This window comes from Echinops telfairi, unplaced genomic scaffold (genome assembly GCF_000313985.2).
Source record: "Echinops telfairi isolate 266 unplaced genomic scaffold, ASM31398v2 ScPeMD7_22;HRSCAF=79, whole genome shotgun sequence".
Classification (NCBI taxonomy): Eukaryota; Metazoa; Chordata; class Mammalia; order Afrosoricida; family Tenrecidae; genus Echinops; species Echinops telfairi.
Window position 1 is genome coordinate 9,761,539 of NW_022103919.1, and position 11,814 is coordinate 9,773,352.

The 11,814-nt window shown below is 47.3% G+C and overlaps 1 protein-coding gene across 1 annotated transcript in view; it reads left to right on the forward strand.

The window, feature by feature from the left end:
• MAMDC2 (MAM domain containing 2) overlaps nt 1–11,814 on the forward strand; it is a 207,238-nt gene that overhangs the window by 74,672 nt on the left and 120,752 nt on the right. Inside the window, exons 3-5 of the mRNA XM_004713825.2 lie at nt 5,819–6,090; nt 8,152–8,236; nt 11,358–11,495. Of these exons, the coding sequence (XP_004713882.1) occupies nt 5,819–6,090; nt 8,152–8,236; nt 11,358–11,495 (495 nt within the window). The remainder of the gene's footprint in view (nt 1–5,818; nt 6,091–8,151; nt 8,237–11,357; nt 11,496–11,814) is intronic.

Consider the following 11,814-nt stretch of genomic DNA (forward strand, 5'->3'; position numbering starts at 1 on the left):
CCAGCCACTCCTCGGGAGAAAGATGGGGCTTTCTAAAGAGTGACAGTCCTGGAACTCACAGGGGCAGTGCCACCCTGTCCTATAGGGTCACTATGAGTCAGCATCCGCTCAGTGGCAAGGAGTGAGATTTAACCAGTGAAGATCTTGAGTCTCAGAGAATATACGTAAATTGCCAGAAATAATGTCATTGATAAGTGACGTGGCCAGAACTTGTGCCAACATCTGGCTGGCTCGACAGCCTCACGGTTACCTCCTCTGCCCTACTGCTTCCCTCAGCCAGACTTGATCCACGAGAGAAGACAGTGAGGCAGGCAGGGTGTCTCGCAGGAAAATCCTAGCCCAAGTTTCGGGGCTGAACTTCAGCTCTGGGCAGGGGTTGGAGGGGGCTTAGGGGGAGCTGTCAAAAAGAAGAGTGTTTTCGTCTTAGCTACACAACGTCCTAAATGGTAAACAAAACAGAGATGTAGACCGTCGTTATCAGGCCTGGGTCACAAGGTTTCAGCTTGAATCATGTCAGGCAGAAATATGCTGAGCTCTGCTTTCGATGGTGATTAATTCTGGGTGAGGACCAAGAGGCAGGCGGGTGAGAACTGCTGAGGATGGGAAGCCTGGCAGGGGCCAACCATTCAAGTGGACAAAGGTACAGATTTTTAACATAAATGGCTCAAGTAAGGTGAATGAGTGGAAAATAGACTGTGTTCTGATACCTGAACAAAATATCTGCTCGAACCCATACTGGGAAATATAGTTGGCAATTTATTTTGTCCATATAAATATCTCACCACTTCTGGAACACCAAAGCCCCCGCCCTACCCCTGATGATCCCAACAGAAAAAGTGAACAATTCACATGACAATTGACCAAGCGTTTCTGTCGACATAATTTCATCCGTTTCTCAAAACCACCCTGCCGGTAGGAAGTCATCTCCTATTTGAGATCAACTTTAAAGTCAGCACCCAGAAAGAAGATTCCAAGAGATGCACTGCCACCAATGCCAGGTCACGGCAAGCCTACCAGGTAGGGTAGAACTGCCCCTGTGAGTTTCAGAGACCTTCACTCTTTACGGGAGTACAAAGTCCCACCTTTCTCTCAAGGATCTGACAGGCGGTCTTGAACTGCTGATCTTGCAGCTCGCAGCTCAACATGTAGCCACCACTCCACCAGGGCTCCTGCAATGAAGATCGGATACAGTTAACATGGCCCTTGAGGTTTCCTTACATTTCACCTAAAGTTTGCTGTTCATTGTTTTGTGTATAATGCATTCTACATCCAACACAGCCAAGCTTGCTTTTGTGGGTGGGTGCTGACACATCTTCTTAGTTTGAGTGGTACATAACATAACTTTCATTTAATTGTTTATTGTACTTATGAAAATGTAGTGTGTGTGTGTGTGTGTGTGTGTTGAAAACTGTAAGGGCCTTTCCCATAGGTTCTATATTTCCTCTGAGTCTCAAGAGTGATTTTCTACCCCAAAAGCTGGCTGTTTAGATCCACCAACTGATCCACAGATGAAAGATGAGGCTGTTTGCTCTTGTAAAGATTTACAACCTTGGAAACTCAATCTAGGGTCTCCGTGAGTGGAAATCGACTGACTGGCAGTGTGTTTGGGGTTCTTGTTGATTTGTTCTTTTGTTACTTACCTTTTGCAGATAATGATATAACATCAGCTGATAACGACTTAAACCAAGGTCAGATTTACCAAATCTTAAATGTATCCACTCTGCCATACCCCACCCACGGCCATCAGGTCAATTGCAACTCACAGTGACCCTGTATAGGGTTTCCAGGACTATTAATCTCTATGAGAGCAAATAACCTCATCTTTCTCCCAAAGACCAGCAGGTGGGGTTGAACCACCAACCTTGTTATCAGTCCAACACCCAACAGCACCAGCAGGCTCCTTACCCACACTAATATGATCATTACACTTAAGGGCAGCACATTCATTAGCTCAAGAAATTCCAGGGATGCCCCAGAGGAAGCAGAAACCCCTGTGGTCCACGCCCTGGCCACACTGCCCCAGTGCTACCTCTGGCTTTAGATCGCTTTCGTAAGTCATCCGTTCACAGATCTCTACCTTGGCAGTTCTGTCTAAAATTGAGCCTGGCCTTAAGCCTCAGTTCTTTATAACAGCCTTCTCTGGAGCAGACCAGCTTTGTGTGTTGTTTTCGGATGCCTGCGGGTGACAAGGAGACAAACTCAGACCTCAAGTCACATCGCGCCTCCTGTCCTTTTTGCCACCATGGTTTAATTATTTGACTGCTGGCCACATTTTTAAAACTCTGTTTAAAAGTGTATGGCCCTTTTGTGACCTCTCACCAGGATGCATCGTGTCTAATAAATATCACATATGTAAGTTCAATATTTTAAATAGATCTCATTCTCTCCTCCTGCCAGCACGCCTCCAATGCCGTGGCTACTAAATATCCCCCAGCTCCTTGGCCAGCTGAATCATGATCGATCTCCCAACACACACACACACACACACACACACACACACACACACACACACACACCATGGTTTCTGCCGTGCTTTTCTTTTTCCTTATCTGTCCATGTTGACTTCTTTCCCCTTTAATTCTTTAATGCTTCCTCCCCCATGTTGACTTTTACATCTCTAAATATGATCCCCTATGTATTTTCTCAATTGTTTATAAAACATGAGGGAAGAGAATGCTGTCTGCAGGAATGACAAGGCGAGGCCCTCCCACAATCCTGTCCTTCACGAAAGGATGGAGAAGTGTCCACATCGATCTTTGCAAACCCTTGAAAGTAGCCAAGGGTTTGCCATAATCTAGGGAGGCTTGCTTCCAGAGGGATGACTGCCTCTCTGTGAGAACATGGGCGTGTGGCTTCTCACCTGGCCCTGTTCCCATCGGTCATGGAATGCATGTGGGCCCCGAAGAGCCAAGGAAACCTTGAGAAAGATGAGCGACGTTTGAGGATTCATAGGCCCAGTTTACAAACATATCAGAATGCTACGGTCATAGAGATCGTGGTTCTGGCATGCCAGGACTAGTACCAGGTGCCACCAGAGTTTACTCCAAGTCAAAGTGATCCCATGAATGGACGGGTCAAACTGTCCCCCATAGGGTTTTCAATAGCAGTTTTTCCCCTAAGTGTGGCTGGATGGACTTGAACTTCCAACCTTCCAGTTTACAGCTGAGCCCATGACCTGTGTGCATCACTAGGGACTCTACTATGTCTCTGCTCCCTCGTGAAAGGTTTGACGTGTTCTTTGTTTTCCATCTGCCCCCTCCTTACCAGCCAGCTTGGAGTTGGTAAGCTTCTTTGGGGCTGTCGCAGAGAGTGGGGACACTAGGGTGACGCATATACTGTGCTCTCGTGTCACAATGAAACAGCACTTTTATTCAAAAGAAGGTTGGTAGCAAAAGCCCCGCTTCGTACTTCAAACCCTAACACGATCCACAAGCTGGCATGGGCAAACGCAGCACTTAGTTGGTGCTGCATGGACTCACTGACACCCAACAGCAATAACAGTCACGGGTGGTGATTGCCACAAGGGCCAGCTTTCTTCGTGAGAGGAGTTCTGTGTTGTCATCCAAAACCAGTTGCTGTTTACACCGGTGGGTGGTTGCTATGTAAGAAGACTTCCAGCTGGAAGTAGATCTTGACTTTGAAAACTGTCCTGATGTGGAGGATGGTCAACAGCTGACAGGTTGCTGGTCTCGCTACTCACCACAGGGGCAAGGGCCCTGGCTAAGGTCAGCATCTGGAATCACCAGAGGAGGGACTGAGGAGTACCAAGAACAAAAGAGATTTGAGAGCTGTTCTAGAGACTAGCCTTTCTCAGAGAGGAGCATTGAGTGACCCACACGTCAAGGGATGAGGTAGGAGGACCCAATGGAGAACAGGAGGTTAAATGCCGATCAGAAAGGCCATGAGTCCCTAGAGACTCAAATCATTGTCATCATACCAAAGCAGATGGTCTGAATTGAGTTTGCGAAGCCCCAGTTAAGGTCCTTGGCTCTTACCTCAAACCCCCTCCCCCAGATACAAGGGGGTACCCGACCCCCAAACTGGAATATTTTCTTCAAAGCTATGTATTTAATTTGTTTTTAACAAAACAACCTTGTCACCTTCAAAGTACTCTCCATTACATTTAATACAGTTGTCAAATCTACAAAATCCATTCTTGGAAACAGTTTTTGAACTCATACGTTTGAATGGCTGATAGCACCTCCCTTGTTTTTTTCTTCACCTCTTCTACATCTTCAGATTGCTATCCTTTCATGTCCCTCTGCATTAGCAGAAACTAAAAGAAGTCACATGGAGTAAGGTCAGGTGAGTAAGGTGCATGGGGCAAAAGAGGCACGCTGTTTTTTGCCAAAAACTGGTGCACTGAGATGGCTTTGTGAGCAGGTACACTGTCCTGGTGGCAAAACCAGTCCCCTGCCTGCCACAAATCAGACCTTTGTTGTCAGACACTGTTATTCAATCTTTGAGAACCTCTAAATAGAAAGCGTGATTAACAGTCTGACCTGGTGGAACAAAGACCAAATGCACTACTAGTTGACATTCGGGAAGTTGACGGATATCCATAATGAGGTTTGTCATCAGTCAACAGTTCACCTTTTTTGAAATGAGAAAACCACTTGTACCCTTGTGTTTTCCCCACAACACTGTCCTTGTAAGCTGTGCTCAACATCACAACAGTTTCTGCGGCATTTTCCCCAAGCAGGAAACAAAGTCTCACAGCTCCACATGGTTCTCTTTAAGTCAGTCATATCTCACACACACACACGAGGTTTGAGTGACACTGGTTTCATGAAGAAATTCACTGTGACCAGAGAGAACCTTCTGAGGCGACACCACTGAGTGCACTAACCCAGAGCAAGTTGCTTGAGTTGCTTGATGCTCTCCTAGCCAGAAAAAAAAATGTGTACTACAAAAGCTCCACCCAGAGGAGCTTCTTTCCCATTTGCGGGGAGGGGGGGGGGGGTATCCCTTCATCTACTGTTCTACATACATCCCGGTATGGCCAGCAGAATACTTATCAATAATACAAAGATCGCCGTTGAGAGAAAAGGAGAAGGATTGGTGGAAGGAGAGAAGACGACAGAATGCAGGGAGAGAGGCAGGAGAGAGGGGCAGCAGGAGATGATAATGGCTTAGTCCCCGAGCTCGCTGGTGCACATGCTCCGTATATACTGTCTCAATTAGCACCAGAATACTAAGCTGGTTTTGGAAGCATCTACGGATGGGGAGGTTTACTGTTCCTGAACAATTAGTTTACAAGGAACTTTTCCCTTTTAGGACCAAAGTCCAGCCTCTAATAATGCAACTTAAATGCAGATTGCATCCTACAGTGTGAGAGGCATTTTGCAAGGAGAAGATTGGGTCTTCTTAAGTTATTCTGACTCCAGTTTGGGGTATTTCACATACTCATGCAGCTCCCCCAGATTCGGGCCCGCTTATCAAGTGCCCAGGTATGGACCCAGGGAAATGGGTCCAGTATGATAAGTGGGCTGGGTGTAAAATAACCAGAGGCAATGGACACTGGATGTCTTGGCAGGAGTTAATAGGCAGGGTGGCGATTAGAGCAAGATGGATTCCTTGTGCCACTCTCTAAGAAGGCAACACGACTCCATTCCTACCGTGGTTGTCATGTGGAAAAACAACTTCAGGGTGGCCAGAGCTTTAACTTATCCCAAGAAGAGAGAGACACAGTGTTAAGACAACATTCAAAATGCAACCGAGGTCTCTCTGCCTTCAGGGTTTCCGAACGACTGTTGCTTCTTGTTCTGAGTTGCATACATGAGATTGATCGCTTCTCTATGTGTCCTTCTCTCTCCAGGCCACTACATTTATATAGACACCTCATTTGCCAAGCAAGAAGAGAAGGCCGTGCTGCTGAGCTCCGATTTACAGGCCGAGGAATGGAGCTGTCTTCGCTTGATCTACCAGATAACCACATCTGCAGACTCTCGAGCAGATCCCAGCAGGTTGAACCTCTATGTGCGATTTGAAGAGAAGAGCTTTGACCACTTGCTTTGGTCCACTAAGGAAGCTTCGGAGAGCTGGCTCATAGCCAGCCTGGATTTGCAAAACAATCCCAAGAAATTCAAGGTGGGTTGAGTTTAGGAGGAAGCTATAAGTATAGTAAGGGTGCTTTATGCCATTCTGAGATCTTATGAAAACTGCAGCCATTTGAAATTAGTTATGTCTTGTACATGTGTCAGGACACAGTTTTTTACAGGAGGGAGATACAGTATAGGAGAATTTAAGAATGTATTCTGTGTACTGAAAAGACCCTCTTCCTGAACGTCTTATTCATCTTCTAAGTGAGGCTTCTTTAAGGATCTAAGTGGGATTATACCAACCCTTCAATGGAAATGGACTTCCTTAAGGGCACCAAGGAGAAGATTCCTTTCTCTCCTGACCCTTTCTTCCTGTGTGTGGTATGTGTTTATGTGATCTTCCAAATGGTTTGCTGGCTACAGTTTTTAAATAAAAAATTAAATGTAATGAAAGATGAGATGGTTTTGAAAAACCATGAAGACTTCAAGGACATGTTCTGACTCCTTTTCGATGTGGAAATTGTTCCTACCGAAGTGTTGGGCATGGAAAGTGGAGACCACAGGACAAACCTGGATGATGTGAGGATGTGCCTTGAGTGGTGAAGGCGGCTGAGATCTGTTGGCTGTGAGGCAGGGTATATTTTCTGTGGGAATATGTCATTGGGGATACACAGAGCCGACATGAAAATTCTCCTCGTGCCTAATTCCCTTTCAGTTCTCTATCTCATCCCTCTTTTTCTTCAAAAGTTATGAAATACAATACTATGTCCTCTGCCTGCTGGATGTCCCTGCATGGATTGAGGAAGGCACCCTGGAGGGGAGCCGAGTTTCCTCTATTTCACAAAGATCGCCCAACAATCTATGGCATCCTTCATCAACCAGCACAGCTGCAAACTATCAGCTAAAATCACATAAGGAAAAACTGCTGAACGTGAACCAAAACCAGAACTGAACGTGAACTCTTCATCGGATCTGAAACCAGTCACACCCATTGCCATGCTCCCTACACAGCCCAGGTGTTCTCGTGTAAAACTTTCCATGCTCCTGAAAGCCACAACTTGAAGGATTAGATAGGCAAGTTCCATGGTCAGTGGTGAGGTTCAGGGGAGAGGAACCATTAGAAAAGGAGGGTGCGACTGGAAGAAAGCAGTCACAGCCACGGAGGTGAACATGGAGAAGCTGATGAACGGGTGTATCTTCTGCTATGTGTATTCTCAACCGCAACAACCCAACATAAAAGAAATTCTCTTCAGAAACACTAAACACCGAATCTTTTTCCCCCCTTTCAAAACGACCATAAACATAAAAGCTGGAAATTGATTTATGAGCCTCCACTGTCTTGGGTAGCACTCTTCCACCACCAAGTCAAATAATGCTTCTCACCTCCTCCTGCCAAGGATTCTTTTCCTCCAAAGCCCTCTGCTCTCGGTTCATAATCATTCCCAGAATGGATTTTCCCAGGAGCGCGCACTCTCTTCCCTTGTTACAGCTGAACAGCGTGACCACGGGAACTAGAGACGGTGTGCTTGGGATATCAGTTGCAAACAGTCGAAACCCGTTTCCTCTGAGCTTTTAATGTCCATATTGCTTACCTCAGAGGTCTCCGCATCCTTTTCTTGCTAGATGCCTATGAATTGGTTCCAACTCTTAGCAACTCTCTGTACGACAGAAGGAAACACTTCTCTGTCCTGCACCATCCTTAACATGGTTTGTTATGTGCAGCTGCTGTCAGTCCATCTCACTGGGGGTCTTCCTCTTTGGCACTGCCCTTGCACTTGACCAAGCACGATGTCTTTCTCCGGGGACTGGTCTCTCCTGATAGCATGTCCAAAGTACATGAGACCAAGGCTTGCCAGCCTTGCTTCTAAGGAGCATACAGGCTGTACTGTTTCTAAGACAGACCTGTTTGCTCTCTTGGAAGTCCGTAGGACTTTCAATATGTCTGTAGTGACATTGGTCTCTGATAGTAACTATCTGGGACTGACCATCATGTTTGGCCCTGACTTGCTGTGTGGCTCCTGACTAGTAATAAAAATGATGGACCCAGGAAACAACAGGGTCCTGAGGTCTAATTCACCCCCTGTCCTTTTCTCCCCAACATGTCATGCAGATTTTAATAGAAGGTGTCCTAGGCCAGGGCAACAAAGCCAGCATCGCAGTCTTTGAAATCAAGATGACCACCGGCTACTGTATTGGTAAGTGGGTTTCATTTTCATTGCATCAGAATGCATTGGAGGGAATGCACCGCATAACGCACGGCAGTTTGCATTCTTTGTTAGGTTCCCTTGAACGTCGCGTGCCAGTTCTCTGTAGTTAGCATCAGAGGGCTCGTTAGAGTTGGCCTGGACAGACTGACTTCAGAAGACAAGGTCGAGCTGCCTTCACCTCACCGAGTCCTAATGCAAGAATCCCCAGTGTGCTGCAGACTCAGCGCTTTGTCACATTTGTCTCTTTCCTTGTTGTACTTCCTTTCTCTATCATTGCCCCTGTCTCTGTCACTGGTCACTTAGATGCCATTTGAGCAGTTGGTGGTGGGTGTCTCTGTGCCCCGGGCCTGAGATCATGCACAGAGAAGGTGCAGCCCTATCCTGCGCTTGCCCCACCCCACCCCTAGTCTCTGAAGTGCTTCCTCTACATGGCAAATGCTCTAGAGGAGAGCAAGCCATGGGTGCAGAGAAAGATAATAGAAAACTGGAGAGGACTTAGCTAAAGAGACGCATGGTAGCTGGAGTGTAAAATTTAGTTGCGTGGAGGGACAGGGCCGAAAGGAAAGAGTTCTCTGTGGGGAGAAAGGATGAGGCATGTTGTGGCAAAGGCCAGAGGTCTCCTGGAGTATTTGAAGTGAGTCTAGGTTTGCTAGGGGGGTTTAATGGGGAGATTCTGGATCCAGGCAGTGGAGCTTAGAGTTAGTGGCTTACACGTTTGGAAGGCACTAGCAGGCACTCGGCAGGGGTTAAGCCCAGTCTCCTGTACGGAAGATGAGTCTCGTCGCTATGAGGACATGAGTTAGGAAACAGAAGACACGCGAGAGGCAGGAAACTCAGAGGAAGCTGCCGTGACCTCAGACAGCTGAGGCAGAAGGAGAGTCTGAAACTGGGAGTTGGCAGTGGAATAGGAAAGAGGAAGTCGGTTTGAGAGTTTTTCAGCACTCACGGTACTTGAGGGCTGAGTGGCTGTGCACTGGGGGCTATGCAGGGGGTGAGAAGAGAGACTAGTCGGTTCAGAACGCTGTGAACGTTCACTTCAATAAGCCAATGTTCAGTAAAACCACAATAAAATGTTCCAAAACAAAAGGAGATGATCAGGATCCAAAGAGAGCCTTGACCAGCTCCCAGGAGGCTAGGGTCTCGCCCCCTGGTGGTGACTTCCAGTGACATCTTCGAGGCAAGGCAAAGCCCACTGAGCGAGAAAGCAATCTTTTTGATCAAGATACCATGAGCTGAGGCCTCTGCTTCTCTCCTTAGGTCTCTCCCTGAGCCACAGTCCACATGGATGCAGCATGGTGGCCAGGGGCACCCCTAGACCAGGGTTGGGCACCCCATGAAAGCTCCCCCTGGGGCTCCGTCTGCTAGCTGAGCCTTTCACTTACCTCACAGGGTTAATGGGAAGAGTTGAGGAGGTAGGATATGAAGGTCATTGAGGAGCCGGGTACCTGCTGGACTCTCAAGAAAAGTTCACGGCTTTTCTTCAGTTCACTTGGTAGCTTCTCAATTGCTTAAAAAACAAAAAGGATACCAGACTTGGATCTTGTTAGGCAACATTACCATCAGGATCTCACCTCCCTTTGCTCACCTGGGAATTTTCTTTGCTCCTCTACATTCCTTTTTTTGGCAACATTTGTCAAATGCAGGAGGTACTTGCCTCAGGGGGCTGTTTGGGATGTTAAATAAATTAATCCACCTAATGTGCATAGACTAGTGCTGGGCCCATAAAAAGTTCTCAGTCAATTCCCACTTTTATTTCCCTTAGTGACAGTCTTTGGCACTGTCAGGGACTGGGTAGCAGAGCATCCAAGGAAGGCAACATTTGAAAATGCCAATCTTAAATTTTTTCCTATGCTTTCTAAAGTAAAATCACATTGATCACTCTACCCATCGGGGTACTGGCAGGAAATAGAAACCGGGTACAGTCAGTCTGAGGAATTTGAGAAAAGTTCAATAAAAAGACAACAAACGTGTGTGGAGAAAGGAGAGAACCAGCAAGGGATAGCTCCAGGATCCCAGACTAGTGCCGCATGAGACATGACTCATTATCACCTTAGACCTTTGCATCTGAAGAGACAAGTCAAGAGGAGTTGCCAAAATCCGGAAAGAACACCTGTATGGTGAGGGCTTCTTGCCAAGGAAGGACACACAGCCAACCGTGGTGACCTGGCAAGCCAAGAGCTAGCAGAATGAGCATCCCAATCTCACTCTTCTCCTGCCTTCCATTGGTCAAACCAACAGGAAGCCAGAAGGTAGGAGAGTGTGTGGATCAGCCACGTACATGCCGATCAGTCAGCCCATCAGGAGAGCATCAAGCGGATCTGGAGGGGACAGAGGGGCGGTGGCAAGCACAATCATTGATGAATTAAGGAGTCACGTGTGGCACTGGCTTGTGAGGTTCTCATTCCCACTAAGGGCATCTGTTGGCTGGGGATAATTTACCTATGCAAACATGTCAATGTTTGCCACAAAAACAGAGAGTGGGGGTATTCCGTTACCCTCTCTGTCTTTTCCATTTGCCAGTTTCAAGAGGGTCTCAGAGCCAAAGAGAGGTCTGCCCTGGCTCTTTTAAGTATTTTAACTTGTGTGAAAGTCAGGATAGCTTTAGCATCGCAGCTATGGGAATCTTGTCCATCACCAAGAGAGAAGAAAGAGGTAAAGAACGAGGCAGAGACTGCCAGGTGAAGGGAAGGGTCGTAGGCAAAATGTCTGGAGCTGAAAGCATAGCCCTGAAGCGTGCTTGGAAATAGCCCTATGGAGCAGGGGTGTCGTCTCAAGGCTCTGAGTCACAGGGCAACCCCTGGCTAGCCAGTGCAAGAGTCACATCATTGTGGAGAGGCAATGATGAACTGGGACCTCGATCCCTCAAACCCATATACCTTTTCATGACTGGCAGCTTCATGGAGAGACTGCATCAGCATCAGTGTCTCGTGTATCTTTCTTCTTTGGCCAACATTATCCATGGGGGTCCTAGGCTACATTTTCAGTGAGAAAGGAAAAAGAGAAAATGATCCACCTAGTATCTTGAGACTGGCTGCGGCCGTGAGCTTGGGTCCCCCAAGGTGTGTGTGACTGCGCCCCCACACACGATGGTTTCATTTCTCTTCTTTAGAATGTGACTTTGAGGAAAACCATCTCTGCGGTTTTGTGAACCACTGGAATCCCAATGTGAACTGGTTCATCGGAGGAGGAAATGTCCGGAACTCGCCCCCCATCCTTCCCCAGGACCACACGTTTAAGAGTGAATTGGGTAAGCTGGGGACAAACGGAGACCCTTTGCTGGGCCCACTGCTTGCCCCTGTCATCTCTTCTCCCCTCCTACACTAGAAGCCACTCCTACCTGGGCTTCCCCAAGCAGAGCAGGCAAGGGAGAGGCAGGAAGACGTGGAGAAAGAGTGGGGAAGAACAAACCCTGAGAGAAAGACCAACTGTAGACCAGACGTGAACTCTGAAGTAGAAGCCCCCACCCCCGGGGAAAGGCTCTCCTCCACCTTGAACCCCATCTTGCTCTTTTCACATATGCTTGACTTTCTTCTATATCGTTCAGTCCTTCTTCTTGGTAAAGCCAA